The sequence below is a fragment of the Melozone crissalis genome, unplaced genomic scaffold (genome assembly GCF_028551555.1).
Source record: "Melozone crissalis strain CALT ecotype California unplaced genomic scaffold, PUWL_Pcris_2 ptg000005l_1, whole genome shotgun sequence".
Classification (NCBI taxonomy): domain Eukaryota; kingdom Metazoa; phylum Chordata; class Aves; order Passeriformes; family Passerellidae; genus Melozone; species Melozone crissalis.
The window spans coordinates 62,880,992-62,908,389 of record NW_026535783.1 but is presented as its reverse complement, the minus strand read 5'-3'; the positions used below and the strand labels follow the sequence as shown (position 1 = coordinate 62,908,389).

General features: G+C 49.9%; 1 protein-coding gene across 1 annotated transcript in view; it reads right to left on the bottom strand.

The window, feature by feature from the left end:
• Positions 1 to 3,810: 3,810 nt before the first annotated feature.
• LOC128945827 (serine/threonine-protein kinase PAK 3-like) overlaps positions 3,811 to 27,398 on the bottom strand; it is a 38,026-nt gene continuing 14,438 nt past the window's right edge. Inside the window, exons 3-11 of the mRNA XM_054289707.1 lie at positions 17,583 to 17,708; positions 14,165 to 14,299; positions 13,558 to 13,887; positions 9,576 to 9,688; positions 8,791 to 8,908; positions 7,862 to 7,961; positions 7,217 to 7,413; positions 5,248 to 5,385; positions 3,811 to 3,897 (exon numbers count right to left, since the gene is read on the bottom strand). Of these exons, the coding sequence (XP_054145682.1) occupies positions 3,811 to 3,897; positions 5,248 to 5,385; positions 7,217 to 7,413; positions 7,862 to 7,961; positions 8,791 to 8,908; positions 9,576 to 9,688; positions 13,558 to 13,887; positions 14,165 to 14,299; positions 17,583 to 17,708 (1,344 nt within the window). The remainder of the gene's footprint in view (positions 3,898 to 5,247; positions 5,386 to 7,216; positions 7,414 to 7,861; positions 7,962 to 8,790; positions 8,909 to 9,575; positions 9,689 to 13,557; positions 13,888 to 14,164; positions 14,300 to 17,582; positions 17,709 to 27,398) is intronic.

Below are 27,398 nucleotides of genomic sequence, written 5' to 3'. Positions count from 1 at the left end.
GATAATTTGGCCGTCTATTGATCATTTATAACACTGCTGAGCTGAGGACAAGAAGTGACTGGAATAGCCCGGGCACTCCAGCTTCCCTGCAAGGCATTCGGCAGCCTTGAAGGTACAAAGCGAGCACATGTCGGAGCTCCTTCTGTCCGGAGCGAGCCCGGAGGAGCTCCCCCATGCCGCAGCCCCTCCCCAGGAACAGCTCCGGGCGCTGTCGCGGCTCCTCCCGCGGGGCGGAGCTGACGCGGCCCCGGCGGCCCCGGCCCGGCCCCGGAGCGGCCCGGCCGAGGGGATGTGGCGCTGCGGGAACAGGCGGACATACTGCAGAGGGGAGAGAGACCTGGCAGAGGGAGGAGTGAGCGGGAGAGGGGAGAGATGCTGGGAGGAGGGGGTAAATCCCAAGCGAGGGGGACGAACCCTGGAGTAGGGGAGATCACGGGAGAGGCGGGGTGAGATCCCTGGGAAAGGGTGGGTAGCCTTCCAAGAGGGTAGAGCCGAGGAAAGAGGAGAGAGCCCTGGGAGAGGGGGGAGATCCTGGAAGAGGGAGGAGTAATCGAGAGAAGGGGAGATCCAGGGAGACGAATAAAAGCGCTGGCTACAGCCCGGGAAAGGGAGGAGCTTGGGGCAAGGGGTAGCTCGGAACTGGGGAAAAGCCGAGAGAGGAGGGTGAACCCAGGAGACGGGGGAGAACCTGAGAAGAAGGGGGAGATCTGGAGTAGAGTGGAGAGGGCCTGAGAGAGAGGGGAAAGACGTGGGAGAGCCCAGCGGCAGGAGTCCGGGAGCAGAGGCTCCTGCAGGCGGACCGGGAACCCGGAGAGCCGGGAATCATGGAGTCCTGCAGCCAGGCCAAGAAATGGGCGCGGGTCAGTGCGGTTCGGGAGAGCGCGGCTGCGGGGCTGGCTCCGGAGCCGAAGGCGCATGGAAAGCGCGGCTCGGCAGCCCCGGCGGCGCTGAGAGCACAGCCCTGCCCGGCGAGGCAGCGCCACGGGCGCCGCTCGGCTTCCCAGCCAGGCCACGGCACCGCTCGGCTTCGCCGCCGGATCCGCGGCAGCTCGGAGCATTGGTCCCTGCCCAGGCCGGAGGCTCACCTGCGCCAGGTGCACCAGAGCATCGCCTCTGCCTTGACAACCCCACAACAGTGCCGGGCAGGGACTGCAGATCCCCATTGGTGGCAGAGGAAAAAATAGCAAGGAATCTTCCGTGGGAGAATATAGGCAATAGATGAGGTGTTAGGCAATAGGTGAGGTCAAATGTGTTCAGATGCACTCACAAGGATACTATTGCTCTTGGAAAAGAACATGGAAAAGAAGTGGGCAGACACAAATCAGAAGCTGGTTGCAATATCCAGGGATCAGTTATCAGAATAAAATGCTATGCAACTGCTGGAATGCTTAATGAATGACTAATTACGCCTTGCCAAGTAATCTGGACTTGTAAGGGGCAGCATACTTTTCTCTCAAAAATTACTCTGGAGCTATGATTAAGAAAATTTTGAAGAAATGCTTATAGACCCACATTTTAATGCAGTTACTGAGGGTTTGATAAATGAAATCTGCTTTAATGTCTTGATTTTCCTAAAGGTTTGTGTTTGTTTTTTTTTTTTTTCCACACACGCATGCATGCTAAATTTGAGAATCTAAGGTAAGGTCTTTTTATAGGTGATATGGAAGAGACAGGTCTTCAGTCAGCAATATGTCAGTGAGAGACAGCTGAGCGATGATTACTGAGAACAGCCCTGCGATAGAGGTGAGAGCCCTGGCTGATACTCAGTAGAACCACCTTAGGCAGGAGCAGTAACAAGTTTTTGAAGAGTGAAAGGCCTAATCCTTTAGTGCAGTACTGTATGGACTTTGGGATCACTACACCGTTGCAAATAGGTTCCCTTTCCAGTAGAAGAGACTTCAATCTGCTGCCTCTGCCAGAGAGGAGGACAGAGTGAGCAAGACTCAGTCAGCTTGCAGGGTTATTTGCATAGAGGGGCTGCAACAAAACGAGAAGCCAAAAGCAAACAAGCTCATAGCTTGATTCCACAATTGCTCAAGCATCTATGTCCGAGCTGGCAAGACAAGAAGGTGCTTCAGACCTTAAAGGCTGCTTCGTCCTTTGCAGGACCAGCACAAAATGTCAAGATCAATGACAATAGAAAGATGGGGGGGGGGGGGGTGTTTTTTTGCTCACTGGGTGGGAATTGCTTCAGTTGCTGTTTTTTTAAAGGGCTTGCCTGAGTTGCCATACTAAAATGCAGCCAAAAAAAAAAAAGGGCTGTGCTTTTGCTTAATGAAGCCACGTTGTATCTGTCTTTCAGAAAGGAATAAAGAAAACACAGATTGACTACTGAAATTATAAATTATTCTCCTCCCTTCCAAATCAGTTCACTACTCAATCAAAACCCTCAGGCACATCCCCGACTGCCTCTCTCCCAGCAGCTCAGAGCTCCATTGCACAGCGCTTGCTGTGCGCCAGAGAGCACAAAGCAGGCTGGCCTGGTGGGCCTGAATATTTCTGCCAAACACTCTGCATCTCACGCCTTTGCTCTGGCTCAGTGCAGAACTGCAGGATTGCAGGCGCTTCCTCCCAGAGCTGCGTGAGGCGCTGGCTCCTGCAGATGTGCCCTGCCAAGCTGTCCCTGCCTCACTCTGGCCTCGCTTCCCCTGGCACAAGAGCCGGGCCTGAAGGAGGCTGCCCTGTGCTCCAGCCTGCCGAGCAGTCCGGCTCCCTGCCCCGGTGCCCAGAGTGCTGCACACACTGCTGGCCTTTGCCAGGAGTTGCAGGGCACCGGCAGAAGAGGAGGAATCCTCAGCCAGCCCAGCGGCCCTCGGCTGCCCTTGGCCTTTCCCTGCTCCTGGGCACACTCCAGACGGCCAATGCCTCCAGGCTGGGCTGTGCCCAGCACGGCTGCGCTTCCCCTCGGCAGCAGCCAGCTGCCACCTGGGCTCTGAGAGTGGAGGATTCACCCGCTGCCAGGAACAGGCACCCAGGGCCCGGCTGCTGCCTCTTGCAGCTCCAAGGGCCTCCTTCCAGCCTGCCTTTGCCGGGGCTCAGGCTGCTCCGGCCTCTGCCGGGGCTCTGCTGGGGCTCCACCCCGGCCAAGGCCGGGCCCGCTCTCACCTCACAGGCGCTGACAGCTCTGCACCACAGGAGACCTTCCCGAGCACCCTCTCTGATCTTTCTGCTTTCTCACTTGAGCAAGGCTCGCCTCCAGCCAAAGAGATTGCATTTCAGGATACAAATGCAAGTAGCAGGAGCCCCAGTGCTCTCCAGTCACAACTCAATGCCTGCATCTGCATAGGATGTTTGGGCTGTCCCATTCTTCCTTTGGTTTTGCGTGCAAACGCCATTGCCCCTTCTGCCTCAAACAGAAGTACCAAAGCTGGCCAAAACCAGACCAGTGGGACATATTCCAAAGGCAGTGTGCTCTGGAGAGGATGAATGAAGAAGATCCTTTCCCACTTTCACACCATGCCAAAAAAAAAGTGTCACTTTCCACCTTTAAGAAACAACAGACAATTCAGAAGGAATTCTCGAGCTTATTCACAGCATGAGAAGGAAGGGAATCTTCAAGGTGAGTTGTGGTTTCAGAAACTTTATTCATTTCCAATCCTACTCTGCAGTCCTATTAGACAATCCTACTCTAACCCTAATCCTAACCTGAATCCTAATCCTGATCCTAATCCTAATCCTAATCCTAATCCTAATCCTGATCCTGATCCTGATCCTGATCCTAATCCTAATCCTAATCCTAATCCTAATCCTAGTCCTAACCTACAATCCTACTCTAAACTGGTTGAGGAATAAATGGTCCTGCTGTGATTGTCACATTCTTGTCTCCTTCCTCTTCTTCACTGAAACAATCAGTGGCACCAGGCTGGAGGCAGGCTCAGCAAATGTTACAAATGGATGCTGCCCAAAGGGAAAAAAACCAAATCAACAAAAAACAATGAACCATGACTTTCCAAGATCAGTGCTTCACAGGATTCCTCTGGCACTTAGAAGGATGCAGGAAGAGGACCAATGGGACCATCTGCACCTCCATCTTTATGTGCAGGACCTTGCCATCATAGGCAAACCTGGCCCAGAATCCCACTCATCCATTTATCGAGGTGTCTTCATCTTGCTGAGATTTTTGCCCTGCCAGTGCTCTAGAAATGTTGCTTTCTGTCCTTGGAGTTTTTTCTTTTCAGGAAACCCCAAAGCCTTACATTGGTCCCTGTCTTTGAAAGACAGGCACTGTGCTAATTCCCACAGAGAGACAGAGCAGTGTCTACCCTTCCATGCCCTGCCCCTCCTGTACTGGATGGCACCTTCCTTCCCAGTGGCACTGGGCCCTGCAGTTCTCTCTCTGTCACACAACCTGGCAGTAACCCTGGCACAGTTCCTGTCTGGTTGAGCGTGCCAGGCAGCAGATGGGGCTGGGACAAGTCCCTCCCAGCTGTCCCTGTTTGCGTGGCAGAAACTTCTAAGGGTGGGCTGGGGGGCACAAACCAGGGCTCCTCAGAGGCTCACAGTGAGCCCCCCACAGCCCCTCCTGCCCACAGCCAAATCTCTGACTGCTCAGCTGGGACTGGCTTCCTTGGGTTCCTCCACCACCAGTTTCATGTCTCTGTACCCTGCATTGCTCTGCTTCAATTCTTTTGCCATTAGATAAAACTGAACACCCCACCAAATTACAAAAGAGGGCAACAGAAACAGTCAGAGGACAGAGCACCTCTCCTCTGAGAGACCTGGAGTTATTCAGCCTGGAGAAGAACAGGCCCCAGGGAGAATTCATTGCTATGTTCCAGCATTTCAAAGGGGATTCTCAGGAAGTAAGAGACACCTTTTTTAAGAGGGTCAGTTGCAATAGGAAATGGGATATATTTATAATATATAATGGGGATCAAGTCAGATTAGGTCTAAGGAAGACCTCCTTTACTTGGAGCATGGTGCAACCCTGGCACAGGTTGCCCTTAGAGCTGGTAGGTGCCCTATCCCTGGGCAGGGATGGGGCAACCATTCCAGGGCAGGTGGGAAGGGGCTCTGAGCAACCTGATCTCTTTAAAGATGTCCCTGCTCATTGCAGGACACTTGCAGCAGAGAACCTTTACAGGGTCCTGCCAGCCCAGCCCAGTCCAGGATTCTTTACTGTTTTAATTTGAATAGCACCAAAATTGGAGGTGAGGACGAAGGGGGCTCATCTGATACCTTGGACTTCAGTGGTGGGGGAGCCCATCCCTCAGACCCTGTTTCACCTGCAACCCCTTCACATTTTACCTCTAGGAGCTCCTTGGCAGACCAGCGCCTCTCCTCATCGGTATGCAGGCAGCAGCTCAGGAAGTCGTGCAGGCAAGGCGAGAATCGGTTGGGCTGCTGCAGACGTGGTCTCTCTCCCCTGGCTATCAAGAGTTTAGGCTGGGGAAAAAGGAAATATGAGGCTCTACCTGCTCCTTTCACATCTGCAACTGCTCTCCCAGATCCCATTGATTAAGCCCCACTCTGCAGTGGCAGTTTCTGCCCTGGCAGATACCCAGAGATGACTTTCCTTTAACAACCAAAAACCCCAAACCCCAATGCAGCCACAGCTTTTCCAATATTCAGCACATCTTGCCTTGGCAGCTGATTTCATTGACTGACCTAGTTAGTGGGAACCAGATGACCAAAACCACATTTCCTTCCCTGAAGATTCACACCAGCTTGAGAGGCTTTTTGGAAGAGGGACTTTGCTATACTAACTCTATTTTTTCAAAGGATTAGTACATGAAAAGTATCTCTGCAGTGCTTGTTGGTCCCTTAAGCACAGCTGCCATAAAACAAAACTCATCGAGATTCTTGTCCTCTTCTAGAAAACAGTGGTAATTGAAGGAAAGAAAGGAAATCCACCAGGTATTCCTCAGGTAAGGAAACAAACATTTAGAATCTCATATTCAACACAGACACATTAAAATGCATGCACAAATATATTGAGATGAAAATGCCTGCTGGGTGCACAGGAGCCACCTGCAGCTCTGTCTCTCGGCTCCAAGTTTTAGCTTCTTTATGTGACAAAAGGAAACCTTTTCATGGTCAAATCTGAAGGAGAACTGTCATCCCTATGGTCACCCTCTGCTCATTTGGATATTCAAGTCAATGCATCAAAGGTGTGCCCATTAGCAGAAAGTGTCAGGTAAGAAATGGGAGGTTTGGCAGGGTCTCCATGACCCCAGGCTGCGGCCTGGTCTCCATAAAGGTGCCCATCACAATGCTAACAGCTCTGTGCTGGCGGCACTGAAATAGATGGTGACCAAAGAGGCTTTGTTATTATCCTCCTTAACCCAGAGGAAAATTTCCAAGCCTAAAACAACAAACACACTCCCCTTGAGTATAAATAATTAGGACAGCTTTCTTTCCTTTTCCCACACCACCAGAGGTCACAAAGGGAGTTTTATCCTGACCCTCTGCAGCTAAGCTCAGCCACTGGCCATAGTGGGGAGCTGGAGTCCTCACTGTCATTAGAACTATGCAGGCCAGGGATGGCCCTGCTCCTGTGGTAAAGAAACACAGCACTGGTGTCAACTGCCCACGCTGGATCCCAGCCCAGGCACCTGCCTGCAAGCTCATTAACTTGTTACAGTACCAAGAAACAGCCATGAGTTTGGCATACAATTCTAACTGCAGTCAGAGAAAAATGCATCCTGAACTTATCCAGGCCATCCACACACATGACTGAACAATGTACAGATGACTTGAAAACCTGGAAGTTTATAAGACCCACAGGATTGGAAAAGATGCTTCAGGATGGAGGAAGATTGATGTGCTGTGGTTCAAAAAGAAAAAGAAAGCAGAACTACTTGGGCATTGCTTTGCTGGTTGTTTCTCTGTCGCTTTTTCTTTTTCTATAAAACTGAAACTGGGAAGACTCAACCTCCATTTTGAAGGATATTTATCACATATCCAACCGTTCCACTGAAAAATTCCTGTCCTTCAGAGACAGAGCTCCAACAGGGTTCAAAAAGCAAATGAGAAATGTCAGGCATGGCTGGAGGCCAAAATGGCAGGTTTCTGAACTGGTTAGGTTTCTGAACTGCCACTTCCCTTTCTGATGCAACCAAAGCTACAGCAGATGCTGATGTGCTGCAGGGACATTTTTAGAAGGGGACCTTGGTGGAAGTGGTGCCAGCAGATGGCAATGGGATTTTGTCCAATGGGACACAGAACATGGGACAGGTGAGAAAGACAGTTGGATCAGTGAGTATTTGCACCTTACCAAGACAGAAGTTTCATTCCAGTAACGAACTTCTCGTTCCACCATTTCAATGGCCACGATTCCCAAAGACCATATGTCCACTTTGGGGCCATATGGTTGACCTGTCACCACTTCAGGTGCTATCCACCCAGAAGTGCTGGCCCCAGAGCTCTGTCTACTCTGCTCAGGGGTGAGCTGAGCAAAGAGGTCAAAGTCAGCTGTGGAGAAAACAACAAACCATGAAAGCCAGCTCCAATTAGGAAACCAAGCAAAAAATTCCCCACTCTCAGTCTAAGAATGCACTGTGTCATCTGTTGAAAATCAGTCTCTGCTCTATTTCCTCAGGCCTTTAGCCAAGAAAATATGGAATTGGCCACTTCAAAAAACCCCCTCATTTTTTACACCACCTTCAGCAGTGACCTTTATTTTCCTAAAGCTTTAGACTTGTAACTCCCTTCCTCTGGAAGGGGACACACACAGACCAACACCACTCTTGACTTCTTGTGGTTTCTTGTCATACGTCTGTGCATGTTGCAACCATGTCATCAGCTCACAGAGGGTGTCCCTGCACTGCCACCAGCACCATTTTTGGGGAGCTGGCTGTCACTCCAAGCAGCCCCACACCCACATCCCGAGAATGCTGCACCTGACTAAGAATATACTGACCCAGCTTGACAGAGCCGTCGGTTTTGAAAAGGATGTTGCAGCTCTTCAGATCTCGGTGGATCACGTTGTTCAAGTGAAGAAAATCCAATCCTTGTAGGCACTGAGAGAGAAAACAGAAACAAGAGGGCAAAAATGAGTGATGTGATTTCATCACACAAGAAAGAAAACAGCTCTAAAAGATTCCCTCTCCAGGTGGATGGGGAGTAATGGCAGAACACAGTGCCACTGAGAGGAAGAGCTTGCTTCTCCAACACTTGCAGAGCAGGACCTTTCTAAGGAAAGGCATGTCAGCTTTTGAAAGAGCAACAGCACCTGCTGTTGTAGGCTGTCCCCTGCAAACCAGTCAGGATGACTCCTGCTGCAGTGGACGTGCTGTCTCCAAACAAGGGTTTGCCAAGAAAGAAAAAGTCCCTCCCTCTGGTATGGAGCAGATCACTTTTGGGTGGGAGGCTGCATGACAAAGGTTTTCTTGCTGGCATCAGCACAGACTTGGAAGTATCACATCAGTCACCTTCCTGAAGCAAACACTGTTTTGTCTGAGTACAATCCTTTTCAGTTAAGGACTGTGAGAAATGAGTCTCTTTCTTTGCCATTAGTTTCAAATCCTGCCACCAGCACCTTTGCTTTTACAGGCAAGAAATGCAATGCCGAAAGCCTTGAGATAAATGTTTAGAGAGGCAAGGTGGAGAACAGCAAATACAAATACAAGAGAAAGAGTGAGAATACAACAGAAGAAGGTAAGAGTATGGGAACAGAGTACACTGAGTGCAGGGGCAGTGGCAGGCATTTCCCCTGAGATGCTTTTGCTTGCCCATAGCATACCAGCAACACAGAAACAAAGCTTGGCACAGGAAATCACTCCAGTTCCAAGCCCTTGTTTCCCAGACAATCCTGCCCTAGCCCTTGGAAGCACAGGTGGGATCCCTGACCTCCCGACTGATGGTTGCAATCTGTCCTTCAGACACGTAAGTCTCATTGATGATGTCGCTCAGAGTGCCTCCATCCATGTACTCCATAATCATCCAGAGCTGCCTATCCACAATGTAGCTGAAAGAAAGAAACAAGGGTGTGGAGATAAACATGCATGGCTAGGTTGCGGTTTGGAAACAGCAACGGTTGTTTCTAGGTGCCTTTGTGATGAGGACAGAATAAAAGGAATAGACATTCCCTCTTGGCTGTGCATTGTTTGCAATCTGCGCAGTCTCAAGGAGAAAGGCACAGCTGTGGAAAAGGAGACGTCTTAGATGGGCAACAAGTGAAAAGTGCAGTTTAGTAACAGCCCAGATAAAAAACCTGTTGCACATGGTGTTTCTGGAAATAAACACCTATTCGTCCTGGCATACACAGTAATGGAAAAGGCATAACAATCCAAGGGAAATCTTGTCTAGGATGGTTTATCAGAACTTAAAAGGTGCTGAGAAAAATTTGAAAAAATCAAGCCTCAAAACAAAGTGGAGGCAGTGAACTTTGAGGGTATTGAATTAGTAAAATAGGGCTGATCCAGGTTTTTGAAAAATTTTCAAACTGCGTTTGTCAGGGTGGATTAATGCAGACAAAATGCACTCTCTTCCCATCCACTGGCGATAAGTAGAGAAATAATAATTAACCAATAATTATCAGCTCTATTTTCTGCCAGCGACCAAAGTGGGTTTTTAATCTTGCGTGCTTGCAGCATGTAAACAAACATTGCTGGGATAAAATAACAACCACTCACCTCTTTAAATAATTCACAATGTTTCGGTGCTTATTAATTTTCATGACCGTAAGTTTATTAAAGGTTCCTTCCTTTCGGATCAGTCCTTGAAGTTTTATTTTCTTTATGGCCACCTAAAATGATGTTGAAAGTCAGTAACAGTAAAAGCTGGTGGCATGAGAACAATTTCTCACATGGAGAGAGTGATTTGGGAATGACACAGCCAAACTGTGCCAACTCCCTTGTGATTAGACATCAGAATGGGAACTGACATTCCAACAGCCCATTTCTTTGCTCTCTTATGGGCCAGTTACAGGACATATGGGGCCACTGACATTTTGCCTTGACCATTTGGTAACAGTGGTGTCTCAACTATCACCCACAAAGCTCTGACCACAATCTCTGCTGCTTTGTTTGGGATTTAGAAGAAGTAATCCATGCCTTAATACTCTGTGGATACATCTTGGGCTATGGGCAGGGCTTAGGGCTTTTAAGGACGCCTTGCCAATCTCTCCCTATGTGCAGTTCCCAAGTGCAGCTCTGCAGGTGGCTAAGGAACTACCAGTAACTTTCAGATGCATTTGCTGGCAGCCAGAAATGAGAATTCAGGACTCTGAAGCTGTAGCCCCAAAGAGCAGTGAGGTGCTCTAAGGCACCACCTTTGTTTTAGCAATGGAGAGCGAGTGAGCGTGTCCTTCTCTGAAAGGAACCGCTGCCCTCCGTGCCTTCCTTCCGGCAGCTGAGGAGGACAAAGTCCCAAATGTGTTTCGCGGGCTGGCAGCAGTCTGTGCTTCTTGTGCCTTTTCAGCACAGCTCTGCCCAAAGCTCCAGCCACAGCTCACACCAGAGGGAAAAGCCCTCGAGTGCAGCAGAGTCTGCAGTGGCTGTTGACATTTACCTGTCTTCCTGTGGCAGTGTCGAGTGCTTTACAAACATCTCCAAAAGTCCTAGAAACAAAACAGAAGCAGAGAAAGCAGAAGCCATTTAGATCTTGCAGTGAAAGCCAGCCCACACAGGAGATCTGTGCTGTAAATGCCTAAGACCTGCAGGACACTGGAAGCATGGAGATGTCTTTGACAATGCCTTCTGAGCATACTTAGAAATTCTGATCAGCACTGACAATCTAAGCCCAGTGCCTGAACACATTTGCAGCTTGTCTGACTTCACACTTGATACCTATTCCACCGGCAAAACACCTGATGCATAGTTTTGTAAAATTAGCATTGCTTGGACTCACCCACTGCCAAGGTTTTCCAGTTCAATGTATTTTATTATAGGATTTTCCATCTTCACCGTTCTTCCTGAGGGAAACAAAATGCAAGATGCTCACTTTAAAGCAGAGATCGCACCTTCTAGGAGATACAAAAGGCAGCACCACTGTCTGGGGCTCTGAGCCCTCCCTTTGTGGACAGCTGGCTAACAACAGGAACAGGAACTAGAACAACAAGAAAAGAACAGCAGGTGCACAGCATAAGTGGCTGGCACAGAGACTGATTTCTAGCATCCTTTGAAGTGAGAGACCTCTTGACAGCAGACACACAGGGGAGCACAGGGAGATACATTCAGAGGAGACTGAGGCCAGAAGAGAATACCTACCAAGGCAAGTAAGTTTGTCATCTAGAAACATTAAGGAGAGCTGGAACTAACAGTGCCTTTGTTTTCTTGGGAATAAACACTGTGAGATTTATAAAAGGTTTCCTACTTGCTAAGATAAATGCACCTGGACATCTAGAATCAATTCCTCTGAACAGATGCCAAGTTCAGAACAGGAGGAATATTGCCAAGTGTTCCCATCTTTTCCACCTTGCAGCAGTTTGCCAGAAGAATGCCTCTGCATTTGTAAACCAGAGCAGCTCATGCTAGAACCAATCCTGACAGGGCTTTCAGCATCAGGACCCTCACCCTTTATGAGCAGGCTGAGCTCAAAGATGCCCTTGCCCGTGCCCCGCGTGAAGAACCACGCCGCTTCTCTTCACCCTGACAGCGCGGATCAGTCGCTCCCATTGCACTCGCCCTCTCGGCACCGCACACGTCCCCATCTTCCCAACTCGGCACGGCGGGCACAGGCACAGAGGACAGCAGTGCTCCTCAGGCGTCCCTGTGACACAGAGAGCTGCCCAGAGGAGACGCTGACCCTCCTGTGAGTCCAGGCTGTGCGACGCAGAAGCTGGCCCAGAGAAGGGGCTGCTGCCTCAGGCAGCTCCGCGCTGCAGCAGCCGGGCAGCAGCGCGACCCTCCCAGCTAAGGCAGGCTCCAGCCTCTGCAGTCACTCCAGCCCTCAGGGGCAGGGCAGCGACCACAACAAGGCTGGCAAAGCCCAAGCATGAGCACTGGCAGGCACTGATGGGAAGAAACAAGAGTGAGCCTGAGCCCCATACAAGCTGTTGCCCCCATTCAGGACACAACAGGATGGGCTTTGAGATCAGCCACACCGAGGCACAGATCAGTGCCCTTTTTTGTCCCAACAGGGGACAAAATTGTAGACACAGAATCCACTGGGCTCTCTTCTCAACCTACCAGGTCTTATCTGATAGCACAGCACTGGCAGCTGTTATGGGCAAAGAAGGAGATTAATAGGGTTGTTCTGCAGAATCACAAAGGGCTTGATGTGTTCTCCGAGAGACTGATCTCAGCAGGGCTTCTGCCAATGCTTAGGACTCAAGCAGTCACAGCCTTCTGCTGATCCAGGAACAATCCCCGCTTCTGCCTTTGGCAGAGAGGGAAACCCAGGCAAACTCCAGCCAGTCTAAGCTGCCCTCAGAGGCAGCAGGAATACCCAGAGCTCTCTCTTGCTGCCTCGGAGCACTGCCAGCACTTCTGTGACACTAAACTGAGAACCCTTTGGTACAGCTATGCTGACATGCGCACACGTGCACACTGCCCCTCAGATAAGAAAGATACAAGACGTACTGTGTTGCTCCAGGGAGTCACCCGCCATCTCCTGTTGCTGAGCAGCAGCTGGGTCAGCACAGGAGGTGAACCAAGTGCTCAAGCTGCACGTCTTTGGCTGGGGAGCAGAGGCTCCTTGGGACGGTGCTGCTGCTGCTGCAGCAGGTTCAGTGTCAGCGTCGGTGTAGATCTGAGACAAGAAATGAGTTTATGTCAGGAAGGTGTGGCAGAGATTGCCCTGAAATGCAAGAGAGATTGCTATTTGAAATGCAAGCCCTTAGGAAGCTGCTGTCAGCCACATGCAGAGTTCTTCAACTGGATTGCTTTGGATGTCCACTTGTGAAACCAAATGGTCAAAACAGAAGGCTGGTTTTACTGGAGTTCATAGTCAGTTTCTTGTTCTAAAGGATGACTGCAGCAACAACCGCTCCACTTCCTCCCAAGGACTCCTTTCCCCCTCTTAGGTCTGCAGATACATTTGCAGCTCCTCATTCTAATGTTCTACTTCCTGCCATGAAATTCTCTTTTTCTGCACCTTTCTCGGGATGTGCTTATCCTGCAGCATCTCTGGATGGTACAGTTCCTGGGCCTCATGCCAGCCTCGGGGCTCTTGGTTGCCCGTCATTTGCTGGAACTCTCTGCAGGCTGCCAGGTAGGATGGCGACACTTCCACCTCAAGTCAAACAGAACAAACCAGTCAGAGACTACAGCTTGTCCCTATCAGCCAGGAATCATTGACTGGGAAGAAAGTAAAGAAAAGGACAGGAGCAGATTCATAAGGGATGCAGACAGCTTGTAGCTCATATTCCAAATCTATGTGAGTGACCATGTTCACCTGCAAAAACACCTCAAGAAACAAGGTCACCTGGAAGAAGCCAGCAGGAGTTCATTCAGATGACTGCTGGCTAAATGGCCAAAGGAGTAATGCCACTGTCTAGAGCATCAGCTGAGATTCAGCAGACCAGGAATGGTCCTTCAGAGCAGCTCTGATAGAGGCCTCATCAGGATGGCACTCAGAGGCATCATCCCACCCCCCTGCTGCTCTGTAGAGGAAAAGCAAGGAGGGCAGAAACCACCCGCTGGGTGACTGCAGTGGCTATTCTATTTCACTCACTTGCTTTTCTAGAGCCTTTTTCTCCGGAAGGAAGTACTTAATTTTCTCTTTGATGATTTTAATTTTTTCGTCTTCCCTCTTCTCCCTTGCCTTGATCGTAGCCTCAGTTCCCTGCAGCCGTGCCTGCATCTGTTCATCAGTGTTCTGTAAACAACAACGGAAAGGACTCTGTTTCGTGATCAGAGTGGCTGCCATTCCTTCATTCACCTGGTTTTGTTGATTGCTCCTCTGCAGATCCTTCTCCTCTTGGATGTCTTCATTCCTCCTCTTTGCTGCCATAATGTCACTCTGAGCTTCATGCAGCTCCGCTTGTGGCTCTGCCTTGCTGTTCTGTACACACAAATGCAGAGCAAGTGACTGAGAGGTGCCATCAGGCTCTGCTTTTCCCTCTTTTAGCCTCAAAATCACATTTATTTAGCCACTTCTTTCTGCTTCCCTACCCAGCTCTGCTTCCACTGTAACCATCCTGTCCTGGTGCTGATCTCTGCAGATCCCAAGGCTCTGTGCTTCCAGTGCCTGTGGGACTCCTGGCCTCCTCAATCCCAAGAGCTCTGGTTTATGCCCCTCTTCCTGCCCTTCCCTCTGTCACCTGGCCAGTCAGGCTTACCTGGCCATTCTCCTGTGCCTCTTCCACCTGCTGCCTGAGCTGCTCTTCCTGCTCTCGGGCTGGGAACAGCTCTCCCTGAGTCTGGCATGGCATCTCAGATAAGGCAGTCTGCTCCTGCTCTTTCTCTAGAAGCACCTGCACAGAAAGCAAGAGAAGATGTGTTTCAACTTCCCATATGACCTTTGTGGGCCAAGACTCCAAGACTGCTGGGCTCACACGTTCCCAAAGCACTGTGCTGCTGCTCTCCTGGATCATTCTCTGTTTGAGGGGAGGCACAGATTCCAAAGTGACCCTGGCACTACAATCAGGGGCCATCTGGGACTGAAGCTCCAACAGCATCTCAGGCAGCTGACACGGAAGGTGTGGCATTTCTCAGGGGTCTGGTGAGAGCCTCCCTCTGCTTCTGCCATGCCCTGTTTGTCTTTCAGTAGTGACTGACACCCCGCCCTGTCCCACAGCTCCATCCTGGCTCTGCAGGTGGCTTCTTGTGTGAGCTCACTCCTTGTGAGAGACACTTGTGGAGTTCACGTTCTTTTCAGGCCTGCATCAGCATTCCTCCTTCCGGACATTCACACTCTTGTTAGGAAACCTGGTCATTTAGGAGATAAGGATGCATGCAAAGATCTCTGATGGAAGTCAGAGAACCTCTATCCATCTCAGTAGATGGAGGGGGACCAAGGTGTTTCTTCTCCTTCTTTTGTCAACTGAGAATTCTGACCAGCACTAACAGAGTCTCTCCTAAGGCCCCATTAACAAATGCACTTACACAGCCCTGGGGATGCCAGTGAAGGAAACCATGTGTCATGTAATGCATGTATGAGCAAAGTCACCAGATCCCAACTACAGCATGGGATAGTTCCACTCCCTTAGGACATGCAAAAATTTAAAGGATAAAAAGAAGACTTCAGGTCAGAAAAGGCTGGAGAAGGAAAATATGAGGGGAAAAAAACAACCATCTCTGGAGGGGGAAACATCTCTGCCTGCTCAGGATCAGTCAATGGAACTTGTCTCTACTCCTCTCCTGAAGGGATGCCTTTAGGTGAGCTTTGCATCTTCAACTGCTTTAGGCAGAGCCAGGAAGACTCAAATTGATAGAGAGATAAACAGATCCCACTTTTATAATCTCTCTTTACTGTACTGTGGTATTTACGTTTTTTGAACAGATATTTATGGAGAACAGGAGAGAGATATAATTCTCTCGCCTAGGTGTCTTTTAAGGGAAGGTAGTAATAAAACTTAGAGAAGAAAACAATTACTATCTCTACTTGCTGTTCTTGTTGTTTAGTACATGTAGAATATGTTATAGTGATTGTTTACTGAAAGTGATTTGTTAATTGGATTTTAGTGATAGTTGTTTAGATTGATTAGCTAATTAGATAAAAGCTGTGTCATGACTGTCTGGAGACAGTCACGAGTTTTTCATTAGTATCTTTTCAGTATAGTATCTCTTGAGTATAGTTTTATATAGTACTAGTGTAACATAACATAGCTTAATAAAGCATTTGTTTAACCTTCTAAATCATAGAGTCCAAGCACATTATTTGCCACGTGGGGGTCACCCTGAATCAATCCTGTCCTTTCTGTCGCTACACACATCAACACTCGGTAGCACTGCCCCGATCAGCAGCCATCCTGAACTTGCTCTCCTGTTGCTTCAGTAGCCCACACTCTTGGGGAATCTGGAGTGAGTGGGTCCTTACGGAATGCAATCAGACCCAGAGCATTGCACTGGGAACTGCACACTTTGTACATCTGTGCTCGGGCAAGTTCTTCTCTTGGACTCGACCACACTGACGGTGCTAAAGTGGCTGGGAATGAGAAATGCAGCCCAGCCCTTCCCAGCTCCTGTGATCTCTGAGGAGCAGCTGGAATGCAAGGGCATTGATTTCTTGCTCAATTCCCAAACACAACCCACACTGACTCCCTGGGCTGCCAAAAGACATGGGAGCTGTTAACCTGAAAGTGATGTGTAAGCCCTACTGGCTGGTCTGGCACCAGAATAGCTCATTCTGCACCAACATCCCTGCCCCAAACTATGTGTTCTTGTGCAAAAATACTGCATCTTCCAGAACTGCCTCCTTGAAAAACAAAATTCTAGCAGAACTTCTGCCAACGTTGGAAAAAGGCAGGAAAGATTAAGAAAAAGCTCCCTTGCTCCCTGGAGAAGGAGAAATTACACAAGGCTTCTCCTTCTAGCAAAAAAACAAACAAATAAACAAAATATGAAAGTGTTACCTACTCCAGTGTATAAAGCATTTAGATGCAGTGAAGGGATTTTTGGCAGGGACATAGCCCTTGTGGTGAGGATTGGATCTATGGATCTATGGCAGGGATCTATGGAAGTCTGCCTGAAGGTCCCTCAAGAGCCTCCCATTGTCCAGGCTAAAACTCCCTCAGCTGCTCCTCACTGGCCTTGTGCTGCACCCCTTGCCCGAGAGCTCCCCTGTCCTTCTGTGCACACGCTGCAGCCCCTCCATGCCTTTCTGCTTCCCAGGGCCCACAAGTGCACACAGCACTCCAGCTGTGGCCGCAGCGCTGCCCAGCACAGGGCCACGCTCACTGCCCTGCTCCTGCTGCCTCACTGCTGCTGGCACAGGCCACCATGTCCTTGGGCCTTCTTCTTGGGCCCCTGGCCACACCTGCTTCATCTTCAGCTGCTCAAGGCCGCCAGCCCTGTGTCCTTTTGGCCCACGCAGCTCCCCAGCCACAAAGGTGCCCATTTCCCCTCAGATACCACACGCACCATTGCACGATGGCCTTCCTCTTCTGAGCAGCACAAGACAGCAGTCAAGGACTTGCAGCTTCACCACCACTCCAGGCTCCAAGGCACTTGCCAAAGCTGCAGACTGCACCAAAATATGCACCAACAGAAACTGGCCGGTTCTGCTTTTGGCCTCACAAGAAGGCTTCGCAACTCCCCACTTTGTTTCTTTGGCCACGTGGGACAGGAATGGCCCCCGCAGCTGCATGGACAACACAATCCTCCCCTTGCAGCTTGTCAAAAGCCAAAAGACAGCTGGCCCAAAACACACTGTACAAGTGAAGAGCTACTCAAGGAAAGTGCAGACCGCTTTCACAAGCCCAACACACCTTTCCAAAAAGGGAAAACAAACAAACCAAGGCCTGGCACCTCCAGCACTCCCTCCTTTGCCCTGGGCCCATAGCACTGCAGAAGCCAAGAGAGAGAGCTTCCCTGAGCCAAGCAGCCAGATGCTCTCCCAGAGGCACCAGCCCTTTGCTGCCTCAACATGACAGCTCAAAGGCCAGGTTCTGTGGTCGCTGCCTGGAGGGAATCCCTAGCTCCTGGTAGGACTCCAGCACCCAGCATCCTCAGCCTGCAACAGCAAAGTGCTGGCTGCTCCAAGACTTGCAGCTCTGCCTTGCACTAAAGACAGCACCACACACAACTGGCACTTACAGGTTCTGAGTTTTGTGGTGTCACCACTGATGGAGGCTGGCAGTCATCCACCTCACTTTGCTCCTCTTTGGCTTCTTCTCCAGGAGCAGCGGGAGCCAGGGGAGAGACGGCTCTTGGTTCTGTCATCTGGGGCAAGAGAGAAGAATGAGGGACAGGCTGTTACCTATCATGCAGAACCTCATTTCTTTTCAGATCTACCCACCACATTTTCTAAGGAGAAATCAAAACATTTCATAGCGACATAGGCGTTCTAAATCACAGCCACCAAATTCAAACAGGCCATCTCAAGAGAACTCCAGATGGATATGAAGTTGATTTTCCTCCCTGGCTGCTATCAGCAAGCAAGGTTGTCTCAGCAAAATGGAGCCTTTAGTTCTTGAAAGCACTGAAATGGAAAACTAGGAAAGCGACAGCAATGCCTTTGCTACTGCTGCTGCAGATGTGGAAAACTCAAACTGGATCACAATCCCATCCAGGGCTGGAAACATTGTGCAGAAGCATCTTTGCTTGCTGGAAAGAGAAAAAAATGAACAGGCCTTCTCCTCCTAGCAAACCAAGGAACCAACAAAGCACAAGATGCAAGTGTCACCCACTCCAGTGCCTAAAGCCCTTGGATGCAGTGAGGGGATGTTTGGCAGTGAAACAGCCCTTGTGCTGAGCACGGTCATGCAGGGATTGATGGAAGTCTGCCTGAAGGTCCCTCAAGAGCCTCCCATTGTCCAGGCTAAAACTCCCTCAGCTGCTCCTCACTGGCCTTGTGCTGCACCCCTTGCCCGAGAGCTCCCCTGTCCTTCTGTGCACACGCTGCAGCCCCTCCATGCCTTTCTGCTTCCCAGGGCCCACAAGTGCACACAGCACTCCAGCTGTGGCCGCAGCGCTGCCCAGCACAGGGCCACGCGTACTGCCCTGCTCCTGCTGCCCCACTGCTGCTGGCACAGGCCACCATGTCCTTGGGCCTTCTTCTTGGGCCCCTGGCCACACCTGCTTCATCTTCAGCTGCTCAAGGCCGCCAGCCCTGTGTCCTTTTGGCCCACGCAGCTCCCCAGCCACAAAGGTGCCCATTTCCCCTCAGATACCACACGCACCATTGCACGATGGCCTTCCTCTTCTGAGCAGCACAAGACAGCAGTCAAGGACTTGCAGCTTCACCACCACTCCAGGCTCCAAGGCACTTGCCAAAGCTGCAGACTGCACCAAAATATGCACCAACAGAAACTGGCCGGTTCTGCTTTTGGCCTCACAAGAAGGCTTCGCAACTCCCCACTTTGTTTCTTTGGCCACGTGGGACAGGAATGGCCCCCGCAGCTGCATGGACAACACAATCCTCCCCTTGCAGCTTGTCAAAAGCCAAAAGACAGCTGGCCCAAAACACACTGTACAAGTGAAGAGCTACTCAAGGAAAGTGCAGACCGCTTTCACAAGCCCAACACACCTTTCCAAAAAGGGAAAACAAACAAACCAAGGCCTGGCACCTCCAGCACTCCCTCCTTTGCCCTGGGCCCATAGCACTGCAGAAGCCAAGAGAGAGAGCTTCCCTGAGCCAAGCAGCCAGATGCTCTCCCAGAGGCACCAGCCCTTTGCTGCCTCAACATGACAGCTCAAAGGCCAGGTTCTGTGGTCGCTGCCTGGAGGGAATCCCTAGCTCCTGGTAGGACTCCAGCACCCAGCATCCTCAGCCTGCAACAGCAAAGTGCTGGCTGCTCCAAGACTTGCAGCTCTGCCTTGCACTAAAGACAGCACCACACACAACTGGCACTTACAGGTTCTGAGTTTTGTGGTGTCACCACTGATGGAGGCTGGCAGTCATCCACCTCACTTTGCTCCTCTTTGGCTTCTTCTCCAGGAGCAGCGGGAGCCAGGGGAGAGACGGCTCTTGGTTCTGTCATCTGGGGCAAGAGAGAAGAATGAGGGACAGGCTGTTACCTATCATGCAGAACCTCATTTCTTTTCAGATCTACCCACCACATTTTCTAAGGAGAAATCAAAACATTTCATAGCGACATAGGCGTTCTAAATCACAGCCACCAAATTCAAACAGGCCATCTCAAGAGAACTCCAGATGGATATGAAGTTGATTTTCCTCCCTGGCTGCTATCAGCAAGCAAGGTTGTCTCAGCAAAATGGAGCCTTTAGTTCTTGAAAGCACTGAAATGGAAAACTAGGAAAGCGACAGCAATGCCTTTGCTACTGCTGCTGCAGATGTGGAAAACTCAAACTGGATCACAATCCCATCCAGGGCTGGAAACATTGTGCAGAAGCATCTTTGCTTGCTGGAAAGAGAAAAAAATGAACAGGCCTTCTCCTCCTAGCAAACCAAGGAACCAACAAAGCACAAGATGCAAGTGTCACCCACTCCAGTGCCTAAAGCCCTTGGATGCAGTGAGGGGATGTTTGGCAGTGAAACAGCCCTTGTGCTGAGCACGGTCATGCAGGGATTGATGGAAGTCTGCCTGAAGGTCCCTCAAGAGCCTCCCATTGTCCAGGCTAAAACTCCCTCAGCTGCTCCTCACTGGCCTTGTGCTGCACCCCTTGCCCGAGAGCTCCCCTGTCCTTCTGTGCACACGCTGCAGCCCCTCCATGCCTTTCTGCTTCCCAGGGCCCACAAGTGCACACAGCACTCCAGCTGTGGCCGCAGCGCTGCCCAGCACAGGGCCACGCGTACTGCCCTGCTCCTGCTGCCCCACTGCTGCTGGCACAGGCCACCATGTCCTTGGGCCTTCTTCTTGGGCCCCTGGCCACACCTGCTTCATCTTCAGCTGCTCAAGGCCGCCAGCCCTGTGTCCTTTTGGCCCACGCAGCTCCCCAGCCACAAAGGTGCCCATTTCCCCTCAGATACCACACGCACCATTGCACGATGGCCTTCCTCTTCTGAGCAGCACAAGACAGCAGTCAAGGACTTGCAGCTTCACCACCACTCCAGGCTCCAAGGCACTTGCCAAAGCTGCAGACTGCACCAAAATATGCACCAACAGAAACTGGCCGGTTCTGCTTTTGGCCTCACAAGAAGGCTTCGCAACTCCCCACTTTGTTTCTTTGGCCACGTGGGACAGGAATGGCCCCCGCAGCTGCATGGACAACACAATCCTCCCCTTGCAGCTTGTCAAAAGCCAAAAGACAGCTGGCCCAAAACACACTGTACAAGTGAAGAGCTACTCAAGGAAAGTGCAGACCGCTTTCACAAGCCCAACACACCTTTCCAAAAAGGGAAAACAAACAAACCAAGGCCTGGCACCTCCAGCACTCCCTCCTTTGCCCTGGGCCCATAGCACTGCAGAAGCCAAGAGAGAGAGCTTCCCTGAGCCAAGCAGCCAGATGCTCTCCCAGAGGCACCAGCCCTTTGCTGCCTCAACATGACAGCTCAAAGGCCAGGTTCTGTGGTCGCTGCCTGGAGGGAATCCCTAGCTCCTGGTAGGACTCCAGCACCCAGCATCCTCAGCCTGCAACAGCAAAGTGCTGGCTGCTCCAAGACTTGCAGCTCTGCCTTGCACTAAAGACAGCACCACACACAACTGGCACTTACAGGTTCTGAGTTTTGTGGTGTCACCACTGATGGAGGCTGGCAGTCATCCACCTCACTTTGCTCCTCTTTGGCTTCTTCTCCAGGAGCAGCGGGAGCCAGGGGAGAGACGGCTCTTGGTTCTGTCATCTGGGGCAAGAGAGAAGAATGAGGGACAGGCTGTTACCTATCATGCAGAACCTCATTTCTTTTCAGATCTACCCACCACATTTTCTAAGGAGAAATCAAAACATTTCATAGCGACATAGGCGTTCTAAATCACAGCCACCAAATTCAAACAGGCCATCTCAAGAGAACTCCAGATGGATATGAAGTTGATTTTCCTCCCTGGCTGCTATCAGCAAGCAAGGTTGTCTCAGCAAAATGGAGCCTTTAGTTCTTGAAAGCACTGAAATGGAAAACTAGGAAAGCGACAGCAATGCCTTTGCTACTGCTGCTGCAGATGTGGAAAACTCAAACTGGATCACAATCCCATCCAGGGCTGGAAACATTGTGCAGAAGCATCTTTGCTTGCTGGAAAGAGAAAAAAATGAACAGGCCTTCTCCTCCTAGCAAACCAAGGAACCAACAAAGCACAAGATGCAAGTGTCACCCACTCCAGTGCCTAAAGCCCTTGGATGCAGTGAGGGGATGTTTGGCAGTGAAACAGCCCTTGTGCTGAGCACGGTCATGCAGGGATTGATGGAAGTCTGCCTGAAGGTCCCTCAAGAGCCTCCCATTGTCCAGGCTAAAACTCCCTCAGCTGCTCCTCACTGGCCTTGTGCTGCACCCCTTGCCCGAGAGCTCCCCTGTCCTTCTGTGCACACGCTGCAGCCCCTCCATGCCTTTCTGCTTCCCAGGGCCCACAAGTGCACAGAGCACTCCAGCTGTGGCCGCAGCGCTGCCCAGCACAGGGCCACGCGTACTGCCCTGCTCCTGCTGCCCCACTGCTGCTGGCACAGGCCACCATGCCCTTGGGCCTTCTTGGGCCCCTGGCCACACCTGCTTCATCTTCAGCTGCTCAAGGCCGCCAGCCCTGTGTCCTTTTGGCCCACGCAGCTCCCCAGCCACAAAGGTGCCCATTTCATTTGAAACACAGCATCCACCGTTTCAAGGTGTACATCCTGCTTTTCGCATTACAAGACAGCAGTCAAGGACTTGCAGCTTTGCTCCCACTCTAGGCTCCAATGCAGTTTTCAAAGCAGACTACACAATCGAAGGTAGCAACAGACACATGCAGCATCTGGTTTTTGCCTCAGAAGAAGGGTTCAGAACTACTCACTTTGTTTCTTTTGCTGCACTCGATAAGATTGGTCCCCCACAGCTTCTTGGACAACACACAGAATCACAGAATCACAGAATTTCTAGGTTGGAAGAGACCTTTAAGATCATCAAGTCCAACCCATGTTCTAACACCTCAACTAGATCATGGCACCAAGTGCCACATACAGTCTTTTTTTAAACATATCGAGGGATGGTGACTCCACCACCTCCCTGGGTAGATGATCTCAGTATTTGGCCACTCTTTCTGTGAAAAACTTCCTCCTTAATTCTAGCCTGTATCTCCCTTGGTGCAGCCTGAGACTGTGTCGTCTTGTTCTGCCTGTTGTTTCCCAGAGAAAGAGTCTTCTCATTGCAGCTTATCAAAGGCCAAAAACCAGGCAGACTTCTGAGCACTTCTCTGCTCTGCTACTGGCTACTCTGCCTAAAGAGGCAAAAGAGCTACCTGGCAACAAAGGCACCAAAATCCCTGACTTCAAGCAGCAACTCTACATCCCCAGTATGTCTCTGAAATACTCCCAAGTAAGTACACCCAAGAAGTTTGTGAGGACAAAGCACCACAAAGAGCTTGTGTGGTCAGATCAACATTTTCTTGTGCCTGCAGCTACTTGGCCAATCTGTGCAGGGGGACAGGTCTCTCCACGCCACAGTGTCCCCTGTGTATGCGACAAGGCTGTGCACAGTGAGCTGAGCACAGTGTCTTTGACATGCTCCCTGCTCTGGGATCAGGGAGCCTTCATGCTTCAGGCTGGCCCCTATCAAAATGCCAGGAAGCTGGTGCCTAAACATGACAGATCAAAGTCCATTTTCCAGCTGTCACAGGCTGGGGGCAATCACTAGGTCCTGGCAGGAGTCCAGCCCTCAGCATCCTGAGCCGGCAACAGCAAGTGCCGGCTGGTCGCAAACTTGCAGCTCTGCCTTGCACTAAAGACAGCAGCACACACAACTGGCACTTACTGGCTCAGAATGTTCAGGCTGTGGTGTGACCACAGCTGGAGGCTGGCGCTCATCCACCTCATTTGCCTCCTCTTCGGTCTCCTCTCCATGAGCAGAGGGAGCCAGAGGAGAGACTGCTGATGATTCTGTGATCTGTGGGTAGACAGCAGTGAGAGGGACAGAAAGTTACCTATAATTTATAACCTTATTTCTATTCAGCACTTTATTCTATTCAGCTCTGTTTCTACAACCAGCTGTACTAAGGACAAATCAGAAACTTTGATAACAATGGGATTCTAAGTCACTGTAACTAAATATAAATGGGCTAATTCAACAGAATTGTTAATAGTTCTGAATTAGACATTATGCCCTGGCTACTATCAAGAGGCAACATTCTCTCTGCAAAATGAGCTTTTCATTCCTTGAAAGTTCTGAAATGGAAAATTAAGAAATAGCCAGTGATGCCTTTGTTATTGCTGCTGCAGACATGGAAATGGATTTTCTTTCAGTCTACTCAGCTGGCCCTCTACACTCTACTGCCACAGGCCAAGCTTGCAGCTTGCTCTACAATTCTTAAGCACCAGGAACATGAAATATTCCTTTCTCACTCACCTCAGGATCAGCACCTCTGAATACACGGATCATGTGATCTGGAGTGGGCAAGGGAAAATGAACAAGTGCTGTGAGAAAACTATCTGGGCTGCTGAATCTGACAGAAGAGGTCAACCCAAACAGAGAGTATTTTTCATTATCAACATCCCTCCACGTGACATAGTTCTTTCACACAACCAGCAAGAGATCAGGACAATAATCTTGGTTGTGCCTACACTTTGGCTTTTTCAGCCAGTAAATGAATACAAACATGACCAAGAAAATGCAAATTGTTCTTCAACACTCAATGCTTCTGTTCTGTCCAACAGATAAAGCAGCTTTTGCTCTCTTTTCTTTCAGGTACTTTTTTACGAAAAGAAGTTGCATGTGCTAATTCCCATTAAGTTGCTGGAAACAGTCACCCAGAAAAGCTTCCCCAAAATCCCCCTGAGCTGTGGCAGTTCTATTGTGAAACAGCACAGCAGCAGCTCCAGGGCTCAGGAGCAGACACTCACTGCTTTGGCGTTTGCACTTCACTGCTAAGGGAATCACTCTTTTAGCACTCAGTCAAGGGTCAAAATAGACAGTCAAATCCTTTCATTACCAACTTTAGAATAAAAGAAGCTTTCCCTCAGTTCTGGGGAGAACTACAAAGCTTTTAGAAGGCCTCCTGAGAAGGCCTCCCAGTCTGCATTTTGGAAGTTGTCCTGCTTGATCCAGCAAACTGAGGAAATGACAGACACCCCCTTTTTAGCTCAATGTCTTGACAGGAGCTTTACCAAACCAGTGGCATCCTAGTGCTCTTTCTCTTTCAAAATCAACTCAGTCACTGAGAAAGAGCAGGAAGACATGCAAAAGCCAGGTTAGCTTACACCCCAACCTAAATAGAGTTGAAACCTCTACTTACTTGCCAGGCTAGTCATATAATAGGCAGAATAAACTGTGCCACCCATTGTGCAAACTGCTCCAGCAAGTTGTTCAATCATTGTAGCAAGTTTACACCACTCTAAAAAATTGAAAACTCCTGTAAGTGTGCAGCTACACACTCACAAAGGCCGCAGTCAGGAGGATGCTCCTGATCTGAACAAGCCCTAGGGCTGCTCTGGCACTGAGGCCTTCTGTGCAACAAGGCAACCTTCTGATGTCACCACGATAATGTGGCGACCATGCCCTGATATCACAAAGCAAAGTATGACAAAGCAAAGCATCACAAAGCATGTTAGTCTGTGAGTTTATGCAAAGCAATAATCAACTTTCCCTACAGCAAACACAACATGGCCTCGGAAGTTCTCCTCTGGCACAAAGCAGCACAAACTCCCCCCTGAACCCTGTTGTTCAAGGGATCCAAGAGTAATTCCAAGAGTGCCCCAAGCACCTACAGAGCCCCAACTGAGCCCTCAGATGGGACCCAAACAAAGGAAACCAGGCAAAGAAAATGGCCCAAAGCCTTGTACAGAACCAGGAGAGAAAGCACTATTGGTACAGCAGCTGAAGTAATTCCTAACAAATCACCCCATATATCTGCATATTCATTGGATGTTCCCAGGGCTGCTCTGTATGTACATCTCTTCCTCTGCTCTGCCTTTATTCCCTTTTGGCAGCAGTCAAACTGGCAGCATCCGCCCACCAGCAGCAGCTGCTCCAAGCTGGGAACGCAGCTGGCAGTGCTGATTTCCAGAGGCTTCTGTGTCCCAGGGGAAGCCAAGGCAGGAGCGGGTTGAACGGTGCTGGCGCTGCTGCTGCTCTGTGCCAGAGAGCCCCGGCTGGGCAGGGCACGGTGCCCACTGCGCTGGGGCTCTTTCTCCTGCCAGAGCTGGGCACACCTGGGAACAAGGCATGACAACTTGTGGGCAAACCAAGGGGTTTCTGGGGATGCACTGCTCTGCACACACCCAGGGCACCTGCAGCACAGAACCTTGGTCCCCCAAAAGGTAAACCAGATGGAAACAGCTGGAAAATATTTCATTTCAACCATTCTTTATGCTTCAATAGAAATGACCAAAATGAAAGTTTCCGAGCAGGTACTCGATCCACACTGCCAGCTCAGTGTGAGAAAAGAGGCATTATTTTATTTCAGGGCTGGGTGTGTGGGGAATCACTTCCCTGAAACATGCACACCCACGTGTTAGTATCCATGGAACTAAGACATTACTTTCATTACTTTTATTCATTACTTTGCTCTAACTCACAGGCTAAACATTCTCACAAAGTATTTGACACGTTTAAATCACTTCCCCAAAATTACTGACATTTAGAGTAGGGGTTTTGAGGGTCTCTGGTGGTCATGTGGTGAACATCCCATTCCTCAAATTCTCCTCCCATGGTTAAGAGCCTTCTTCTCCTTGAATGCTTGCAGCTTACCTCCTCAGTAGGCCCACTGTCTTTATTCTCAAGGCTAAGCTATCCACTTGCACACTCTAACCACTGGTGTGAGGGAAGGTACGACTAAGCACTGCCTGTTAAAGCTTAACAAATTCACAATTTGTTGCAGGCAAACACTTCCCCAACATCTCTCATTCCTTCTCTGGGAATCAAACAGAAGCATTTTGTGATCACTGAGCCCAAGGCCGCCTCCAACCCTCCTGTCCCCCAGCAGCCCTTCTCTCTTCACAAACAGAAGGTCTAGCAGTGCCTTCCCTCACTGGCTCAGTCACCAGCTGTGTCTGAAGTTCTCTGTCACACACTCCAGGAACATCCTAGAGTGTTTGCTGTCCGCTGCACTCTGTTGCCAGCAGACATCCCCACCCTGTTCCATACCCCTTGCAGAACCCTGCACCTACTATCCATGGGCACCTGGGAAGGGGAGGCAATCACGGAAAAGATGCACCAGCTGCACTGGGCAGGAACCAAAACCCTCTTGTGGCACAGCTGCTGGTCTGTGTCTGGCACTGCTCTGCACGCCCCCCTCCTCATGGGCTTTTGGCTGGAAATGCAAATGCACTTTCTGCCTCATGTAGAAATACCAGGGCTGCACAAACAACAGCCAGCAAGCCATATCCCAAAGGCACTGCAGCATGGAGTTGAGAAGGAAGAAGACCCTTCCCCAATTCGTAACCATACCAAAACCACCATGATTGGGACTTTTAATCTTCTGAATGTAGAGTTTATTCACAGGGTGATAAGGGAATCTTCCAATGGAGTTGAAGTTTGGTAGAGTTTTATTCTGAGTCCTACTCAGACTGTTGATTTGAAAATTTATTTTAAAATATTTTTTAAAAGGCTGTTCAGTCTTATGGTTTTGTTCTAATACCAAAATGGCTATATGAAATGTACTGGCATTTTGATTACATCCAAACTGATTAGTCTGTAAAAACTTTCCTGCAGAATAGCCACTAACCAAGAAATGAAAATCTGTGGACTGTTGACTTTGCAAATTTCTACTAAACTTACCGGACAATGAGGCATTTTTAGTTAGATCATAGAGCAAATTAATTCGTATGGATAACTTAATTTGTATAGACCTGTTGATTTCAAATTAAAACTGCCAGCATGTACTAAGTGGAAATTTGAAT